Raw genomic sequence first — 20804 nt, forward strand, 5'->3', positions numbered from 1 at the left:
GTCCCCATGTCCCCAATGATGTCCCCAATGTCCAGGGACCGCCGGGCCGTGTTCCTGGGGGACAGGAACCCCCTCAATGTGACGTTCCTGGGGGTGGTTTAGGATGTCCCCAATGATGTCCCCATGTCCCCAATGATGTCCCCAATGTCCCCAATGTCCAGGGACCGCCGGGCCGTGTTCCTGGGGGACAGGAACCCCCTCAATGTGACGTTCCTGGCGCGGAACGTGGGCGAGGGGGGGGCCTACGAGGCCGAGCTGCACCTGCGCCCCCCCCCGGGCGCGCTCTACTCGGGGGTGCTGCGGCCCCACGGGGTGAGGGGGCACGGGGGGCACCGGGGGGGGTGGGGAGGGGGCTGCTGGTATTGGGGTCTGGGGGTTTGAGGGAGTTTGAGGGGGTTTAGGGGTGTTTGGAGGGCTGGGGGGGCACACTGGAGAAGGGGAGGGGCTACTGGTATTGGGGTGGGGGTTTGAGGGGTTTGAGGGCGTTTAGAGGGCTGGGGGGGCACACTGGAGATGGGGAAGGGGCTACTGGTATTGGGGTCTGGGGGTTTGAGGGGTTTAGGGGGTTTGAGGGGCTGGGGGGGCACACTGAGAAGAGGAGAGGGGGCTACGGTATTGGGGTCTGGGGGTTTGGAGGGGTTTGAGGGGGTTTGAGGGGGTTTAGAGGGACTGGGGGCAGCATGGGGGTAGGGACAGGGTCACAGGTATTAGGGGAGGGGGTTTGGGGGGGGCATCCTGGGCCTGGGGAAGGGGTTTGGGGGTGGGGGGGCACATGGATATGGGGAGGGGGCTGCAGGTATTGGGGTCTGGGGGTTTGAGGGGTTTGAGGGGATTTGGGCGAGCTGGGGGGCACACTGGAGGAGGGGAGGGGGCTGCTGATATTGGGGGTGGGGGGTTGAGGGGTTTCAGGGGGTTTAGAGGGACTGGGGGGGCACTCTGAAGGTGGGGAGGGGGCCACAGGTATTGGGGTCTGGGGGTTTGGAGGGGTTTGGAGGGGTGGGGGGTCTGGGAGGCACCCTGAGGGTGGGGAGGAGGTCACAGATATTGAGGGGAGGGGGCTTGGGGTATTTAGGGGGCTTTGGGGGGTCAAGGGGGGCACTCTGAAGGTGGGGAGGGGGCTGCAGGCATTTGGGTGGCTTGGGGAGGTTTGGGGGGCACTCTGAGGTGGGGAGGGGGCCATAGATATTGAGGGGAGGGCGTTTGGGGAGGCTTGGGCGGTCTGGGGATATGGGGGGGGGTGAATTGGGGGTCGGGGGGGGTCACTCACCAACCCTGACCCCCCCCCCCAATTTCTCTCCGTCCCCCTCCCCAGAATTTCTCGGCCCTGAGCTGCGAGCTGGGGGGGGGCAACGGCTCGAGCCCCCTGGTCTGCGACCTGGGCAACCCCATGAAGGCGGGGGCCAGCGTGAGTGGGGCTGGGGGCTTCGGGGGGGGGGCTGGGGGGTTTTGGGGGGGTCTGAAGGGGTTTCTGGGGGTTTTTGGGGGGCATTTGTGAGGGTTTGGGGGATTTGGGGAGGTCTGGGCAGCTTTGGGGGGGTTTTATGGGGGTCTGGGGTCTTTGGGGGGTGGGTCTGGGGTGGGCTTGGGGGATTTGGGGGATCGGGAGGGTTTGGGGAGGGGTCTTCGGGAGGGTTTTAGGGGGGGTCTGAGGGGACATGGAGGGGATTTGGGGGGGGCGGGTTTAGGGGGATCTGGGGGGTTCTGGGCATTCTGGGTGGATCTTGGGGGGCTTTGGGGGGGTTTGGGGGGTTTGGGGGGGTCTGGGGGGTTATGGGGTTTGGGGGGGGTCCCAGCTGACCCCCACCCCCCCCCCCCCACAGATCTGGGGGGGGCTGCGCTTCACCCTCCCCCACCTGAGCGACAACAGCAGCAGCGTCCGATTCGAGCTGCAGATCCGCAGGTGGGGCTGGGGGCGCCCCAAAATGGGGGCACCCCAAAATGGGGGCACCCCGAAATGGGGACACCCCGAAAACGGGGGCACCCCAAAATGGGGGCATCTCGAAATGGGGGCACCCCGAAATGGGGGCATCTCGAAATTGGGGGCTTGGAAATGGGGGGATCTCGTTAAATGGGGGGGCCAACCCCAAATGGGGGTTTACCCCTGAAAGGAGGTACTTCCCAAAATGGGGCGGGGCCCCGAAAATGGGGCACCCCAAAATGGGGGCACCCCAAAATGGGGAGCATCCTGAAATGGGGGCACCCCGAAATGGGGGCACCCCAAAATGGGGGCATCTTGAAATGGGGGCACCCCGAAATGGGGGCACAGGGGGGACGCAGGGGGGACTCCCCAAAATGGGGGGCACCCACCAACTCGGGGGTTGGGGGGCACAGGGGGAGCGGTACCCCCGGTTTGGGGGGATCAAGGGGGTCCCAGCATCTCCAGTTTTGGGGTTTGGGGGGGGCAGAGGTCCCTGCACCCCCATTTTAGGGGGGTCACAGGGGGTGCCACCCCCAATTTGGGGAGTCAATGGGGGGGTCCCCGGAGCTGGGGAGGCACCCGGGGTGGGGGGGGGGGGTCCCTGTCAGAGGTTTTTTTGGGGGGGGTTCGTGACCCTGGGGGTGTCCCCAGATTGTGGGGGGGTCCCTGTTGGTGTCCCTGAATTGGGCAGGGGTCCCTGTTGGTGTCCCCAAGGGGTTGGGGGTCCCCAATGGGGGTTGGGGGTCCCCAATGGGGGTCGGGGGTCCCGGGGGGGGGGCCAGGCCGTGACCCCCCCGCCCCCCCCGCAGCAAGAACGCCAACAACTCGCAGAGCGCCGTGGTGCCGGTGGCGCTGGCGGTGAGGGCGGCAACGAGGGTGTCGGTGCTGGGGTGAGTGACACTGGGGACATTGGGGACACATTGGGGACATTGGGGACATTGGGGACACATTGGGGACATTGGGGGGACATTGGGGACATTGGGGACACTGACAGAGCAACGAGGGTGTCTGTGCTGGGGTGAGTGACAATGGGGACACTGGGGACACTGGGGACATTGGGGACATTGGGGACATTGGGGACATTGGGGACACCAGGCAATGAGGATGTCCGTGCTGGGGTGAGTGACACTGATGGGGACACTGGGGACATTGGGGACACATTGGGGACACTGACAGGGCAACGAGGGTGTCCATGCTGGGGTGAGTGACATTGGGGACATTGGGGACACATTGGGGACATTGGGACAACAAGGGTGTCCGTGCTGGGGTGAGTGACAATGGGGGACATTGGGGACACTGGGGACATTGGGGACATTGGGGACATTGGGGACACTGACAGGGCAACGAGGGTGTCGGTGCTGGGGTGAGTGACATTGGGACATTGGGACATTGGGGACACACTGGGGACACTGGGACAACGAGGGTGTCTGCTGGGGTGAGTGACATTGGGGACATTGGGGACACACTGGGGACATGGGGGACATTTGGGACACCAGGCAACGAGGGTGTCCATGCTGGGGTGAGTGACACTGGGGACATTGGGGACAGCATGGGGACATGGGGGACATTGGGACATTGGGGACATTGGGACAACAAGGGTGTCCGTGCTGGGGTGGGTGACAATGGGGACATTGGGGACATTGGGGACACTGACAGGGCAACGAGGGTGTCGGTGCTGGGGTGGGTGACATTGGGGACAGCATGGGGACATGGGGACATTGGGAACATTGGGGACATTGGGGACATTGGGGACATTGAGGACACTGACAGGGACAGCCAGAGTGTCTGTGCTGGGGTGAGTGACAATGGGGACATTGGGGACACCAGGCAACGAGGTGTCCGTGCTGGGGTGAGTGACATTGGGACATTGGGGACATTGGGGTCACTGACAGGGCAACCAGGGTGTCCGTGCTGGGGTGAGTGACACTGGGGACACTGGGGACATTGGGGACATTGGGACAACGAGGGTGTCCATGCTGGGGTGAGTGACATTGGGGACAGCATTGGGGACATGGGGACACTGACAGAGCCTCTGAGTGACACCAAGGGGACCCACAGGGGACACAACAGGGACACAGAGGGGACCTGAGACCTGCCCGACCCTCCGAGTGTCCCCTCCTTTGTCAGCTGTGGGTTGGGGGACTCGGGGGACACGGAGGGGACACAGAGGTGACAAGAGGTGACACGGAGGTGACACACAGCGCTGTCCCCCACGGTGTCCCCTCAGGGTGTCCCGGCCCGACGTTGTCACCATCCCCGAGGGGGGGTGGGGACCCGACCCCCCCCAGCGGCTGCAGGACCTGGGGCCACCCGTGGAGCACGTCTACGAGGTGGGGACACGCGGGTGACAATGCCACCAAACCCGGGATGGGGACACGCGGGACACCTGTGTCCCTAACCCGGGTCACAATGTCCCCAACCCTGGGATGGGGACACACGGGTCACAATGTCACCAAACCCGGGATGGGGACACGCGGGTGACAATGTCACCAAACCCGGGATGGGGACACGCGGGACACCTGTCCCCAACCCGGGTCACAATGTCACCAAACCCGGGGTCTCTGTGTCCCCAACCCGGGGTCACAATGTCCTCAACCCGGGGTCCTGTGTCACCAAACCCGGGATCTCTATGTCCCCAATCTGGGGGTCACAATGTCCCCAACCTGGGGTCACTGTGTCCCCAACCCGGGGTCTCTGTGTCCCCAAACCTGAGGGTCACAATGTCCCCAATCCTGTGATCTCCATGTGCCCAACCTGGGGTTCCCATGTCCCTAATCCTGGGGGTCACAATGTCCCCAACCCTGGGGTCCTTGTGTCCCCAATCCTGCGGTCACAATGTCCCCCGCCCTGGGGTCCCTATGTCCCTAATCCTGGAGTCACTGTGTCCCCAACCCCAGGGGTTCCTGTGTCCCCAATCCTGCGGTCACAATGTCCCCAACCTCGAGGTCCTGGATGTCCCCAACCCAGGGATCCCTGTGTCCCCAGTCCTGTGATACCCATGTCCCCAAATCGGGGCTGTGCCCCCATCCCTGAGCCCTGGGGGTCCCCACATCCCCACCCTGGGGGTCCCTGTGTCCCCCCGTGTCCCCATGTCCTGACCCCGTGTCCCCCCCCTGTCCCCAGGTGGTGAACGAGGGTCCCGGCGCCATCAGCCAGGGCACGCTGGAGCTCAGCTGTCCCCTGGGCCACCGCGGCCACCCCCTGCTCTACGTCACCGGCCACGAGGGGCTGCACAACTGCACGGCCAGCCACGGCACCGACCCCCTCGGGCTGGTGGGGACAGCGGGGACAGTGGGGGGACAATGGGGGGACAGTGGGGGTAATGGGGACAGTGGGGGCAACGGGGACATTGGGGACAATGGGGGTAATGGGGGGACATTGGGGATAATGAGGGTAATGGGGACAGTGGGGACAGTGGGGGGACAATAGGGACAGTGGGGACAGGGGGGGTAATGGGGACATTGGGGACAGTGGGGACAGGGGGTAATGGGGACAGTGGGGACATTGGGAACAGGGGGGACAATGGAGGCAATGGGGACAGCGGGGATAATGGGGACAGGGGGGACATTGGGGACAGCGGGGACAATAGGGGTAATGGGAGTAATGGGGACAATGGGGACACGAGGGACGGTGGGGGCAATGGGGACATTGGGGAGACTTGGGGGCACTGGGGACGTTTGGGACATAGAGGACACTGGGTGGCACTGGGGACATTGGGAGGGGCCGGGGGTGGCTGGCACAGGGCTGTCCTCTGCCCTGTCCCCAGCCCTGTCCCCGTGTCCCCAGCCCTGTCCCAGCACTGTCCTCTGCCCTGTCCCCAGCGCTGTCCCCATGTCCCCAGCACTGTCCTCTGCCCTGTCCCCAGCGCTGTCCCCATGTCCCCAGCGCTGTCCCCAGCCCTGTCCCCAGCCCTGTCCCCGTGTCCCCAGCCCTGTCCCCAGCGCTGTCCCCTGTCCCCATTGCAGGAGCGGGAGCAGAGCCCGGGTCCCCACGTGCTGCAGCGCCGGGACACCGGGGACACCGGGGACACTGGGGACAGCCTGGTGAGTGTCACTGTGCCCTTGTCCTTGACACACCCACGGCACTGTCCCGAGTGTGTGTGACCAAGAGTGACCAGTGGTGACCCAGGGGGTGACCCAAGGATGACCCAGGAGTGAGCAATGGTGACCAAGGGTGACACAGGGGTGACCCAAGACTGACCAGCGGTGACTGAGGGTGACCAGTGGTGACAGAAGATGACCAGTGGTGACCAGCGGTGACTGAGGGTGACCAGTGGTGACCTGGGGGTGACTGAGGGTGACCAGGGGTGACCTGGCAGTGACCCAGAAGTGACCCAGTGGTGACAAAGGGGGTGGCTCAGGTGACCCGGGGGTGACCCAGGAGTGACCAGTGGTGACCAAGGGTGACCAGGGGTAACACAGGGGTGACAGAAGATGACCGGTAGTGACCAGGGATGACCAGGGTTGGCCTGGGGCTGGCTGTGGTGCCCCGTGGTGACCCGTGGTGACCCGTGGTGACCCGTGGTGACCCGTGGTGCCCCATGGTGCCCCGTGGTGCCCCGTGGTGACCCGTGGTGACCCGCGGTGACCCGTGGTGGCCCGTGGTGCCCCGTGGTGACCCGTGGTGCCCCGCGGTGCCACCTGTGCCCAGGTGTGTCCCGAGGCCGAGTGTTTCCGGCTGAGCTGCCGCTCGGGGGCGCTGGAGCGGCAGCAGCGCGTGACCCTGCGCCTGAGCTTCCGCATCAGGAGCCCCCCCCCCAGACAGGTGAGACCCCAAAACCCCCCCCGGGACCCCAAAACAGCCCAGGACCCCCCTGAGCCCCTCAGGGTCCTGGGACCCTCCCCAAATTCCCAGGGAACCCCCCAAAATCCCTGGGAGCCCCCCAGAACCTGTCCTGAATCTTGGGACCACCCGGGACCCCCCAGAACCCGCCGGGACCCCCCGTGTGTCCCTGTGGCACTGACGGTGGCACTGACAGGATGTCCCCTGTGTACCCTGGGTGTCCCATTGGCGCTGGTGGGATGTCCCCTTGTGCCCCGGTGGCACTGACGTGCTGTCCCCCATGTGTCCCCCGTGTCCCTGTGTGTCCCCTGTGTGTCCCTGTGTCCCCATGTGTCCTGGTGACACTGACACTGTCCCCCATGTCCCCTGTGTGTCCCTGTGTGTCCGTGTGTCCCTGTGTGTCCCTGTGTCTCTGTGTGTCCCTGTGTCACTGACACTGTCCCTGTGTGTCCCTGTGACTCTGACACTGTCCCCTGTGTGTTCCTGTGTCCCTGTGTGTCCTTGTGTGTCCTGTGTCCTGTGGCACTGACACTGTCCCTGTGTGTCCCTGTGTGTCCCTGTGTCCCTGTGTCACTGACACTGTCCTGTGTGTCCTGTGGCACCGAACTGTCCTGTGTCCCCTGTGTGTCCCCTGTGTGTCCCTGTGTCACTGACACTGTCCCTGTGTCCCTGTGTCCCCTGTGTGTCCCCTGTGTGTCCCTGTGTCACTGACACTGTCCCGTGTGTCCCTGTGTCACTGACACTGTCCCTGTGTCCCCTGTGTGTCCTCTGTGTGTCCCTGTGTCACCGACACTGTCCCGTGTGTGTCCCTTGTGTCCCTGTTTGTCCCTGTGACACCGACACTGTCCCCCTGTGTCCCTGTTTGTCCCCTGTGTGTCCCCTGTGTGTCCCTGTGTGTCCCTGTGTGTCCCCTGTGTCCCCTGTGTGTCCCTGTGTCACTGACACTGTCCCCTGTGTGTCCCTGTGTCACTGACACTGTCCCCTGTGCCAGCGGGAGCTGTGGCCGCTGTCCCTGCGCTGTGACGCCGAGTTCCGCGTGCTGCAGCTGCCCTACAGAGTGCGGCCGGACAGCCACCCCCGCCACCGCCTGCAGGTGACACCGAGGGGACAATGGGGACACTGGGGGACATTGGGGGTGTCACAGCTGCCCTACAGAGTGCGGCCGGACAGCCACCTCTGGCACCGCCTGCAGGTGACACTGGGGACACTGGGGACATTGGGGGGCATTGGGGGTGTCACAGCTGCCCTACAGAGTGCAGCCGGACAGCCACCCCGCCACGGCTGCAGGTGACACTGAGGGGACACTGGGGGGACATTGGGGACATTGGGGACATTGGGGATATGGGGGTGTCACAGCTGCTCTACAGAGTGCGGCCGGACAGCCACCCCCGCCACCGGCTGCAGGTGACACCGAGGGGACATCATTGGGGACACTGGGGGGACATTGGGAACATTGGGACATTGGGGGTGTCACAGCTGCCCTACAGAGTGCGGCCGGACAGTCACCCCGGCACCGCCTGCAGGTGACACCGAGGGACACTGGGGACATTGGGGACACTGGGGACACTGGGGGACATTGGGGATATTGGGGTGTCACAGCTGCCCTACAGAGTGCGGCCGGACAGCCACCCCCGGCACCGCCTGCAGGTGACACCGAGGGGACAATGGGGACACTGGGGGGACATGGGGGACATTGGGGACACTGAGGGGACATTGGGGACATTGGGAACATTGGGGACATTGGGGGTGTCACAGCTGCCCTACAGAGTGCGGCCGGACAGCCACCTCTGGCACCGCCTGCAGGTGACACCGAGGGGACATTGGTGACACTGAGGGGACATTGGGGGTAACACAGGGTAACACAGCTGCCGTACAGAGTGCACCGCCTGCAGGTGACACTGGGGACATTGGGGACATTGGGGACACTGAGGGGACATTGGGGACATTGGGGACATGGGGACATGGGGGACACTGGGGACATTGGGGACATTGGGGTGTCATAGCTGCCCTACAGAGTGCGGCCGGACAGTCACCCCAGCACCGCCTGCAGGTGACACTGGGGACACTGGGGACATGAGGGGGCATTGGGGACACTGAGGGAACATTGGGGACATGGTGGACATGGAGGGGACGGGGCTGTTTGGGGTGACACCGTGGGTGACACTGAGGTCTGGGGTGGCAGGTGGTGACAGCGCTGGTGAGGTCCTGCCCTGAGGCAGGTGGCACTGTGTGGCACTGTGTGACACTGTGTGGCACTGTGTGACACAGGGTGACACTGTCCCTGTCCCCGGTGTCCCCAGGTGGTGACGGCGCTGTCGCGGTCCCGCCCCGAGGCGGGCGGGGGGGTCCCGGTGTGGGCGGTGGTCCTGGCCGTGCTCCTGGGGCTGCTCCTGCTCGGCCTCCTCTGCTACGGCCTCTACAAGGTGGGGCTGGGGGCGTTTTGGGGGGCTCTGGGGGGGATTTGGGGGCTCAGGGGGGTCTCTACAAGGTGGGGCTGGGGGCTCTCGGAGGATTTTGGGGGTCACAGAGGGCTGGGGGTCTGGGGGGTTCTGCAAGGTGGGACTGGGGGGATCTGGGGGGGATTTTGGGGATCTGGGGGAGTTTCTACAAGGGGGGCTTGGGGGGATTTGAGTGGGTTTGGAGGGGATTTGGGGGGGTCAAAGGGGTCTGGAGGCTTCTGCAAGGTGGGGATGAGGAGCTTGGGGGGCTGGGGGGACACTGGGGACACTGGGGACACTGGGGGGACACTGGGGGGCACTGGGGACACACTGGGGGCTTTTGGGGGCACAGAGGGGACACGGTGAGCCCAGGGGACACTCAGGGTGGGCACAGGGACTCGGGGTGGCACTGGGGGGTCCCGGGGGCATTTCGGGGTCCCCCTGACCCCCCCCTGTGCCCCCAGCTGGGGTTCTTCAAGCGCTCGGGGCCCTACGGCACCGCCATGGAGAAGGCGCAGCTGAAACCCCAGGCGGCCTCCGAGGCCTGAGGGGACCCCGCGGTGACAGCTGGGGACAGCCCGGGCTGGGGACCCTGCGGTGACAGGGACACCCCGTGCTGGGGACATCCACGGCTGGGGACCCTGCGGTGACAGGGACACCCTGTCCCCGTGCTGGGGACACCCATGGCTGGGGACAGCCCGGGCCGGGGACCCTGCGGTGACAGGGACACCCTGTCCCCATGCTGGGGACACTCATGGCTGGGGACATCCACGGCTGGGGACACTCCATGGCTTCAGGACATCTCACAGCTTGGGGACATCCCATGGCCGGGGACCCTGCGGTGACAGGGACACCCTGTCCCCGTGCTGGGGACATCCACGGCTGGGGACATCCATGACGTGGGGACACCCATGACCAGGGACACCCTGTCCCCATGCTGGGGACATCCATGGCTGGGGACACTCCATGACGTGGGGACACCCCATGGCTTCAGGACATCCCCATGGCTTGGGGACACCCACGGCTTGGGGACATCTCACAGCTTGGGGACACCCCCACACTTGGGGACACCCCATGGCTTGGGGACCCCCGCAAGGACAATGTCACCTGCACAGCTGGGGACCCTACAAGGACAATGTCACCTGCACCGCAAGGACGATGTCACCTGCACCAGCGGTGTCACCTGCACGGCCAATGTCACCTGCATGGCCAGGGATGTCCCCAGTGCTGGGGACCCCACACTGCCAATGTCACCTGCATGGCCAATGTCACCCACGTCGGTGACATCCCCCGCTCCACGCCCCCGGCTGGGGACACGCACGGCGCCCACCCCCACACACAGAACTGTCACCGGGCTGGGGACATTGTCCCAAAAACTGTCACCAGGCTGGGGACACAATCACAGAACTGTAGGGCCTACGGACATGTCACTCCCACAAACTGTCACCGCACCCGGGTCCTGCGGACACAATCACGAACTGTCCCCGGCTGGGGACCCAATTGTCCCACAACTGTCACGGTGGTGACACCCAATCCAGAACTGTCGACTACCATGGGGGCCACCCCCCACAGAACTGTCACCGGTGGGGACATGTCCCAAACTGTCACCGGGCTGGGGACATCTCACAAACTGTCACCAGGGGACACTGTCCATGAACTGTCACCAATGGGGACACTGTCCCAGGAACTGTCACCGGTTGGGGACATTCCACAAACTGTCACCGGCTGGACATGTCCTGAACTGTCACCCCCTGGGGACACTCACAGAACTGTCACCGAGTTGGGGACACTCACAGAACTGTCACCGGGCTGGGGACATTGTCCCAGAACTGTCACCGCACTGGGGACACCGTCACAGAGCTGTCACCGAGTTGGGGACACTGTCACTGAACTGTCACTGCCTTGGGGACACTGTCCCAGAACTGTCACCGCGCTGCACCAGGACGTGTCCCCAAGGCACAGCTGCCACCACCGGCTTGGGGACACCAAACTGGGAACCCCGGACTGGGAACAACCAGGAATTGTCACCAGCAGACCAGGAACTGTCACCACCAGACCTGGAATTGTCACCAGTGGGAATTGTCCCCACCAGTGGGAACTGTCACCAGCAGACCTGGAATTGTCACCACAGGACTGGGAACTGGTGGCACATGGGTGACACCGAGCTGGCACCGCCACGGACACTGCAGGGGACACAGGGACACTACAGGGACACCGTGGGGACACCATGGGGACACCATGGGGACACCATGGGGACACCTGTGTGACACCGGGACATGTCCCCACCGCTGTCACCTCACCCGGGACAGGACCTGGGTGGCACCTGGGGACGGTGTCACGGCGTCACCCTGTCCCAGTGTGACCCGGGGACGCTGTCCCCCAGTGCCACCCTCTGTCACCCTCTGTCACCCAATGCCACCCGGTGTCCCCTCCCTGCACTGCCCCGCCCCCCCCGGGCACCTCACTTTGCACTGACCCCGAGTTGGGGGCACAGCCCGGACCCCCCCCGGCCCCGGTGTCCCCAAGGTGTCCCCAAGGTGTCCCCGAGGTGTCCCCAAGGTGTCCCCGGTGTCACGGGGGGTTTGCACTATGGCGGGGGGGGGGGGGCAGGGGGGCGTGGCTTCGGTTTGTATTTAATTATGGGGGGGGGCGGCCTCGGGGCCCCCCAATAAACGAGTCTGACCCAGAGGGACCCTGGGGACACGGGGGGACACGAGGGGGGACAGGGGGACACACACGGGGATATCGGGCACACCAGGGGACACTTGGGGACGGGGGGACACAGAGAGGGACATGGGGACACTGGGGGGCAGTCAGGGGGATGGGGGAGACCCTTGGGGACACTCGGGGACAGGGACACACACGGGGATATCGGGCACATGAAGGGACACACAGAGGGAATAGGGACACGGGGACAGAGGGACACTCGGGGGACACAAAGGGACACAGGATCATGGGGACACACGCAGGGACACACTTGGGGACATGGGGACACACACGGACGGGGGATACACATGGGGACACACACAAGGATATGGGGACACAGGGACAGGGGGGACACACAAAGAGATGGGGACACAGGGACACGAGGATATGGGGACACACATGGACAGGGGGACACGGGGACAGAGGGACAGGGGGACACGGTGACGCAGTGATAGTAGGACACACAGGACAGGGACAGGGACACACAGGGAACACGACACAGGGAACACAGAGGACGGGGACACAGGGACTACAAGGGAGAGGGACACACTTGGGGACACAGGGACGGCAGGGACAGGGACACACGCAGGGACACGTTTGGGGACACACAGAGGGATGGGGGACTCGGGGACACAGGGACACACACAGGGACAGGGGACACAGGGACATGGGGACACACTTGGGGACACAGGGACAGAGGGACACGGGGACATGGGGACACATTTGGGGACACAGGGACACACAGAGGGACGGGGGACACAGGGACACGGTGACGAGTGCAAGAGGACGACACAGGGACACGTTTGGGGACACGGGGACACACACAGGGACACGGGGACACACCTGGGGACACAGGGACAGAGGGACACGGTGACGCAGTGACAAGGGGACACACACAGGGACACACTTGGGGACACAGGGGACACAGGGACACGGGGACACACTTGGGGACACAGGGAGGGGACAGAGGGACAGAGGACACGGGGACACACGCACGGGGACTCAGGGACACGGGGACACACACGGGGACACAGGGACAGAGGGACACGGGACAGGGGACACAGGGACAGGGACACACAGTGGACAAGGGACACACCAGGGACATGGGGACGGGAACACAAGGGACAGGGGACACAGGGACAGGGGACACACGGGAAGGCACTTGGGGACACGGGGACACACACAGGGACACACTTGGGGACACGGGGACACACACAGGGACATGGGGACACACTTGGGGACACAGGGACACACACAGGGACATGGGGACACACACAGGGACATGGGGACACACTTGGGGACACGGTGCCACCGCGGCCGTCACGGCCGCTGCCCCCGGACACTGCCGGGGCTCAATTACACCTCATTAGCAGCCGGGACTCGTCCGGTGTCAATAATTAATTATCGAGTCATCAATCATTCATTAATGATTCATCAATAATGCATCGATCATTCATCAGTAATTCGCGGATAATTCACGGATAATTCACGGATATTTCATCAATAATTCATCAATAATTCATCGATCGTTGACCTCCCCTCCGGATTTTGGATTCTCGGAATTTTGGGGTCTCTGGATGTTGGGGTCCCTGAATTTTGTGTTCTCTGAATTTGGGTTCTCTGGATTTTGGAGTTTGTGAATTTTGAGTTCCCTGGATTTTGGGGAGTGGGTTATTGGGGTCTCTGGATTTTGGGGATTTCTGGATTTTTGGGGCCCTGATTTCGGGGCCTCTGAATTTGGGTGCTCTGAATTTTGGGTTCTCTGATTTTGGGGTTTCTAGATTTTGTGGTCTCTGAATTTCGGGTCTCTAAATTTTGGGGTCTCTGGATTTTGGGGTCCCTGAATTTTGTGTTCTCTGAATTTGGGGGACTCTGGATTTTGGAGTTTCTGAATTTTGTGTTCTCTGGATTTTGTGTTCTCAGAATTTGGGGGTCCCTGAATTTTGAGTTTCCTGGATTTTGTATTCTCTGGATTTTGTGTTCTTAGAATTTTGGAGTCCCTGAATTTTTGGGGGCTCTGAATTTCGGGGCCTCTGAACTTGGGTGCTCTGAATTTTGGGTTCTCTGATTTTGGGATTTCTAGATTTTGTGTTCTCTGAATTTCGAGTCTCTAAATTTTGGGTTCTCTGGATTTTAGGTTCCCGAATTTGGGGTCCCTGAATTTTGAGTTTCCTGGATTTTGTATTCTCTGGATTTTGTGTTCTTAGAATTTTGGAGTCCCTGAATTTTTGGGGGCTCTGAATTTTGGGGACTGTGAATTTTGGGCTCTCTGAATTTTGGGTTCCCGGGATTTTGGGGTTTCTAGATTTTGGGTTCTCTGAATTTCGGGTCTCTAAATTTTGGGTTCTCTGGATTTTGGGTTCTCTGATTTTTGGGGCCTGTGAATTTTGGGTTCTCCGAATTTTGGGCTCTGTGATTTTTGGGGTCCCCGCCCCCTCGGTTCCCACGCTCCCGGGGTGTGTCTCGCCCCTCCCCCCGCCCCCGCGCGCGCGCGCGTGTCCCGACACGTGCGCGACCCCGCCCGCCGCGCGCACGCGCACGGGGGGAGGAGGGGGGGCGCGCGCGCGGGACGGACGGACGGACGCGGGGACGCGCGCGCGTGGACGTGAGCGAGCGCGGGGGGAGGGGAACGGGGGGACAGAACCGGGATTGGGGGGGGGGTCTGGGAGGGGGGGGGAGGGGACAGCGCGGGTTGGGGAGGGCGGCGGGGGGGGGGGGACACGCGCGGGGGGGGGAGGGGACACGCGTGGGGCGCGACACGCGCGGGGAGGCCCCGCCCCCTCCCCTTCCCCCCCCCGTGCCCCAGTTCCGAGCGCCGCCATTGGCTGAGCCCCCGAGGGGGGAGGGGACACGGGGGGAGGGGGGGGACACCGGGGGGGGGGGACACGGGCAGGGGGGGGGGACACGCAGGGACAGCCCCGCAGGGCCGCGCGCGACAGCGGCCGGGGGGGCCCGCAGGTAACGGAGACCCCCCCCAAATAACACAGAGAGGGGGCTGGGGGATTTGGGGCTGGGGGATTTGGGGTTTGGGGTCTGGGGGATTTGGGGTTTGGGGGATTTGGGGTTTGGGGGATTTGGGGTTTGGGATTTTCGGCGTTTGGGATTTGGGGTTTGCGGTTTCGAATTTTCGGGATTTGGGGTTTAGGGGGGTTTGCGGTTTGGAAGATTTGGGATTTTTGGGGTTTGGGGGAATTTCGGATCTGGGGTTTGGGGGTCCAGGCCCTCGGGGGGGGGGGGGGGGGTCCCGAGGAGCTCAGCCCCCCCCCCCCAACCCCCCCATCCTCCGGTGCGGGGACCCCCGGGAGGGACCCGGGAAGGCGCGGGGGGGCGGCGGGAGGGGGGTCCTGGGGGGGTCCTGGGGGGTCCTGAGGGTCCCGGGGGGGTCCCGGTGTCCCGCAGCTCCCCCAGCGCCCCCCCCCCCATCCCCCGGTGCGCGCCGGGGACCCCGCGGAGGAACCGGGACCGGAACGGGGGGGGGGGGGGGGGGGGTCCGGGGGGGTCCCTGGGGGCCGTTCCGGGGGTCCCGCGCCCCCCGTGACCCCCCCCCGGCGCAGGGCGATGCTGCGGGCCCCGGGGCCGCCGCTGGGGCCGCCCCCCGGCCGCCTCCTCCTGCCCGACGCCGCCGCCGCCGCCGCCGCCGCGCTCCGGCTGCTGCCGCCGCTGCCCGCGGTGAGCGGGGCCGGGAACCGGCGGGGAACCGGGAGGGAACCGGGGGGAACCGGGGAAAGGAACGGGCCCGGGAGCCGCGGAGGGACCGGGGGAACTGAGCAGGGCCGGGGGGTCCCGGTACCGGCGGGGCCGGGGGAGATGCGGGGCTGAGCCCGGCCGCGGTTCGGGGGTCCCGGTACCGGAGGGTTCGGGGATCCCGGTGCTCGAAATGGGGAGGGGTCCAGGGAGGGTCCCGGACAGGGTTCTGGGGAGGTCCCGGGGCTGGTTTGGGCATCCCGGCCCGGCCGCGGTTCGGGGGTCCCGGTACCGGAGGGTTCTGGGGTGCCGGTGCTCGGGATTGGGGAGGGGGTCCCGAGGAGGTCCCGGGGTGTTCCTGGGGGTGTTTTTGGGGGTCCCGGGGCTGTTTTTGGGGGTCCCGGTACCGGGGGGGGCTCCGGGGGTTTCGCTCCGGTGGCCGCGAGGGGCGCGCGGGGTCCGGGGGGGGGACACGGAGCGGCCCCGCCCCCTCCCGGCCGCCGTACCGGGACCCCCCCACCCCCCGTTCCACCCCCCAGTCCCGAACCGGCGGTCCCGGGACCCCCGAACCTTCCCGGGACCCCCGAACCTTCTCGGGACCCCCAAAATCACCCCCGGGACCCCCAAAACACCCCCGGGACCCCCAAAACACCCCCGGGACAGGGAATGCGCGACCCCCGAACCCCCCCGGGACACCCCCCCAATAACGGGAGGGGTCGGGGGCACCCCCGGGGACCCCCCCGGACCCTCCGGGACCCCCCCGGGACCCTCACCGGGGCTCGGTGCGATCGGGACCCCCCGAACCTGCCCCGAGACCCCCAAAATCACCCGGGGGGAGATTCTGGGACCCCCAAAACCTCTCGGGGGGATCCCGGGACCCCCAAATTCCCCCCGACCGGGGGTGGGAGCGGGGGCGGTCCCGGTTCCTCCCGGTCCCTCCCGGTCCCCCGGGCTTGGGCAGGGCGGGATTCCTGAGGCGCTACGGAACGGGAACGGGGACGGGAACGGGGGGGATTTGGGGGATTTTTTGGGGTTTGCGGGGTCATTTTGGGGTGGTTTGGGTGATTTTAGGGTGCGGACCCCCCCTCTGTGCCCCCTCCCCAGATGGAGGCGCTGCCCAAGGGGGGGCTGGGGGCAGTTTTGGGGGGATATTTGGGTTGGTTTGGGGTTATTTTGGGGTTTTGAGGGTTATTTTGATTTTTGGGGGGTTATTTTGGGGTGCTTTGGGTGATTTTGGGGTGCGGACCGCCCTCTGTGCCCCCTCCCCAGATGGAGGCGCTGCCCAAGGGGGGCTGGGGGCAGTTTTGGGGATTTGGGGGGATATTTTGGGTTATTGGGTCATTTTGGGTGGTTTGGGTGATTTTGGGGTGCTGACCCTTCCTCTGTGCCCCCTCCCCAGATGGAGGCGCTGCCCAAGGGGTGCTGGTGGCAGTTTTGGGGATTTGGGGGGATATTTTGCGTTATTTTGGATTATTTTGGGGATATTTTGGGGTGCTGACCCCCCCCCGTGCCCCCTCCCCAGATGGAGGCGCTGCCCAAGGCGGGTCTGGGGGCTCTGGCCAAGCCCCGGCGCCCGGTGATCGCCTGCAGCGTCTGCCAGATCCGCTTCAACTCCGAGGTGGGACCCCCGGGACCCCCCCCCAAAATCTGGGACCGCCCCCCAAAAACCGGGACCACCCCCAAAAACCAGAGACCACCCCCAAAAACCGGGACCCACACCAAAAACCGGGACCACCCCCAAAAACCGGGACCACCCCCCAAAACCAGAGACCATCCCCAAAAAACCGGGACCACCCCCAAAACCAGAGACCACCCCCAAAAAACCAGAGACCATCCCAAAAACCAGAGACCACCCCCAAAAACCGGGACCACCCCCTGAAAACCAGGGACCACCCCCCAAAAACCAGAGACCATCCCCCAAAAACCGGGACCCACCCCAAAAACCAGAGACCATCCCCAAAAACCGGGACCACCCCCAAAAACCGGGACCCACCCCAAAAACCAGGGACCACCCCCCAAATCTGGGACAGAGCCTGGGACTCCCCAGAACTGGCAGAGACCCTCGGGACCCCCCAGTCCTGAGCGCTGGCACTTGGGGGTCCCCAGGGGGTGACACAGTGACAGGGGTGTGGCAGTGTCCCAGGGGTGTGGCAGTGTCCCAGGGGTGTGACAGCGTCCTGGGCTGTGTCCCAGGGGTGTCACACTGTCCCCACACTGTCCCAGGGCATTGTCACTGTCCCCATGTCCTGGGGGTGTCACTCTGTCCCTGTGCTGTCCCTGGCTCTGTGTCACTGTCCCCATGTCCCAGGCTGTGTCACACTGTCCCCATGTCCCCAGGCTGTCCCTGGGCTGTGTCACATTGTCACTGTCATTGTCCCCAGAGCCAGGCTGCCACTCACTACCAGGGCAATGGGGCTGCGTGTGACTGTCACACAGGTGTCCCCAGGCTGTGTCACAGTGTCCCTGTCCCCATGCTGTCCCCATGTCCCCAGGCTGTCCCCAGGCTGTCCCCATGTCCCAGGCTGTGTCACACTGTCCCTGTCCCCAGAGCCAGGCTGCCACTCACTGCCAGGCAATGGGGCTGTGTCACACTGTCCCAGGCTGTGTCACAGTGTCCCTGTCCCTGTCCCTGTCACTGTCCCTGTCACTGTCATTGTCCCCAGAGCCAGGCCGCCGCTCACTACCAGGCCATGGGGCTGTGTCACAGTGTCCCTGTCACTGTCCCCATGCTGTCATTGTCCCCAGAGCCAGGCCGCCGCTCACTACCAGGGCAATGGGGCTGTGTGTGGCTGTCACTGGGCAGTGTGTCACTGTCCCCAGGCTGTGTCACAGTGTCCCTGTCACTGTCCCTGTCCCCAGAGCCAGGCCGCCGCTCACTACCAGGCCATGGGGCTGTGTCACAGTGTCCCAGGCTGTGTCACACTGTCACTGTCACTGTCCCTGTCACTGTCCCTGTCCCTGTCACTGTCCCCTCAGAGCCAGGCCGCCGCTCACTACCAGGGCAATGGGGCTGTGTCACACTGTCCCAGGCTGTGTCACAGTGTCCCTGTCCCTGTCCCTGTCACTGTCCCCATGCTGTCATTGTCCCCAGAGCCAGGCCGCCGCTCACTACCAGGGCAATGGGGCTGTGTCACACTGTCCCAGTGTCACTGTCCCTGTCCCTGTCACTGTCCCCATGCTGTCACTGTCCCCAGAGCCAGGCCGCCGCTCACTACCAGGGCAATCGCCACGCCCGCCGCCTCAAGGGCCTCGAGGCCGCCCGCGCCCGCCGGGGGGGGGACCCCGGGGAGCCCCCGGAGCCGCCCGGGCCCGCGGCCCCCCCGGGCGGGGACCCCCCCGAGCGCCCAGGTGGGTGATGGCGCCCAAAATCCCCCCAATAACCCCAAAATCCCCGGATTCACCCCCAAAATCCCCTATAACCCCAAAATCCCCAGATTCACCCCCAAAATCCTCTATAACCCCCAAATTCCCCTTAATTCACCCCCAAGCCCCCCCAAATTCCCCTATAACACCCCCAAAACCCCCTGATTCCCCTATAACCCCCAAATTCCCCTATAATTCCCCCATAACCCAAATTTCCCTATAATTCCCCAAAATCCCCCCAACCACCCCCAAACTCCCCAGAACCCCTGAAACCCCCTCAAATTCTCTCTTACCCCCCCACGACCCCCCCATAACCCCCATTTCCCCCTCCAAGGGAACAACCCCCCATAAACCCCCCAAATCCCCCAAATTCCCCCATTTCCCCCATTCCCCCCCCCAGGGGAGCAGCCCCCAAAAAATCCCCCCATTTCACCCCATTTTCCCCCCCACCCAGGGGAGCAGCCCCCAAGACCCCCAAACCCCAAATCCCCCATTCTCCCCATTTCACCCCATTATTTCCCCCCCCAGGGGAGCAGCCCCCCGCCCCCGCCGCCCCCGGAGCCCCCGGGCCCCCCTCGCCCCCCGCCCCTCCCCCCGCGGGGGGGGCAGAGCCGGGGGGGCCGCGGGAGGAGGAGGAGGAGGAGGAGAGGGCGAAGGCCAAGCGGCTCCTGTACTGCGGCCTCTGCAAGGTGGCCGTGAACTCCCTGAGCCAGCTGGAGGCCCACAACAAAGGTGGGGCATTGGGGACACTGTGGGGACATTGGGGACATTGGGGACATTGGGGAGATTGGGGACATTGGGGACACTGTGGGGACATTGGGGATAATGGGGACATTGGGGACATGGGGACATTGGGGACACTGTGGGGACATGGGGACATCACAGAGATTGGGGACATTGGGGACACTGTGGGGACATTGGGGACATGGGGGACATTGGGGATATTGGGGACATTGGGGACACTGTGGGGACATTGGGGACATTGGGGACATCACAGAGATTGGGGACATTGGGGACACTGTGGGGACATTGGGGACATCACAGAGATTGGGGACATTGGGGACATGGGGACACTGGGGACATTGGGGACACTGTGGGGACATTGGGGACATTTGGGATATTGGGGACATTGGGGACACTGGGGACATGGGGACACTGTGGGGACATTGGGGACATTGGGGACATTGCGACATTGGGGACACTGTGGGAACATTGGGGACACTGTGGGGACATGGGGACATTGGGGTACATGGGGACATTGGGATATGGGGACATCGGGGACACTTGGGGACTGTGGGACATTGGGGAGATCAGGGACACAGGAGGGACACTGTGGGGACATTGGTGACGGGGGACACGGGGGACATTGGGGTGTCTCGGGGGGATCCCTGTGGGTTTGGGGGGTGCCAGGGCAGTTTTGGGGTCCCAGAGGGTCTGGGGGCTTGGGGCTGTCCTGGGGATGGTTTGGGGGTCCCGGGGCAGTTTTGGGGTCCCGGGGATGGTTTGGGGGTCCCGGGGCAGTTTTGGGGTTCACTCCTGTCCCCCCCCAGGCACCAAGCACAAGACTTTGGTTGAGGCCGCTCGGGGCTGGGGCCCAGGGATGGTTTGGGGGTCCCAGGGATGGTTTGGTGGCAGTTTTGGGGTCCCGGGGCAGTTTTGGGGTTCAGCCCTGTGTCCCCCAGGTACCAAGCTCGGGGCTGGGTCACACTGGGGTCCCTGGGGGATTTGGGGCTGGGGGCTGTCCCGGGGATGGTTTGGGGGTCCCGGGGCAGTTTTGGGGTCCCAGGGATGGTTTGGGGGTCCCGGGGCAGTTTTGGGGTTCACTCCTGTCCCCCCCCCCAGGCACCAAGCACAAGACTTTGGTCGAGGCCCGCTCGGGGCTGGGGCCCATCCGCGCCTTCCCGCGGGGAGGG

General features: G+C 64.5%; 2 protein-coding genes across 2 annotated transcripts; both read left to right on the plus strand.

Annotated features, from left to right (window-relative positions):
• Nucleotides 1–153: 153 nt before the first annotated feature.
• Nucleotides 154–10543, plus strand: LOC135442020 (integrin alpha-5-like). The gene is made up of 11 exons (XM_064701575.1): nucleotides 154–312; nucleotides 1313–1405; nucleotides 1821–1900; nucleotides 2728–2808; nucleotides 4146–4248; nucleotides 5042–5191; nucleotides 5884–5961; nucleotides 6569–6682; nucleotides 7692–7793; nucleotides 9001–9123; nucleotides 9603–10543. Exons 1-11 carry the CDS (start codon nucleotides 154–156, stop codon nucleotides 9684–9686), a joined length of 1167 nt encoding a protein of 388 aa, XP_064557645.1. The 3' UTR covers nucleotides 9687–10543.
• A 4212-nt stretch (nucleotides 10544–14755) lies between these two features.
• Nucleotides 14756–20801, plus strand: LOC135442019 (zinc finger protein 385A-like; the record flags this gene model as incomplete). The annotated part of the gene is made up of 6 exons (XM_064701573.1): nucleotides 14756–14802; nucleotides 15399–15513; nucleotides 17051–17146; nucleotides 18723–18876; nucleotides 19420–19623; nucleotides 20734–20801. Coding segments are annotated over exons 2-6 (633 nt in total), but the record flags the coding sequence as incomplete, so codon positions are not given.
• Nucleotides 20802–20804: the final 3 nt, after the last annotated feature.

The sequence above is a fragment of the Zonotrichia leucophrys genome, unplaced genomic scaffold, assembly GCF_028769735.1.
Source record: "Zonotrichia leucophrys gambelii isolate GWCS_2022_RI unplaced genomic scaffold, RI_Zleu_2.0 Scaffold_858_20804, whole genome shotgun sequence".
Classification (NCBI taxonomy): domain Eukaryota; kingdom Metazoa; phylum Chordata; class Aves; order Passeriformes; family Passerellidae; genus Zonotrichia; species Zonotrichia leucophrys.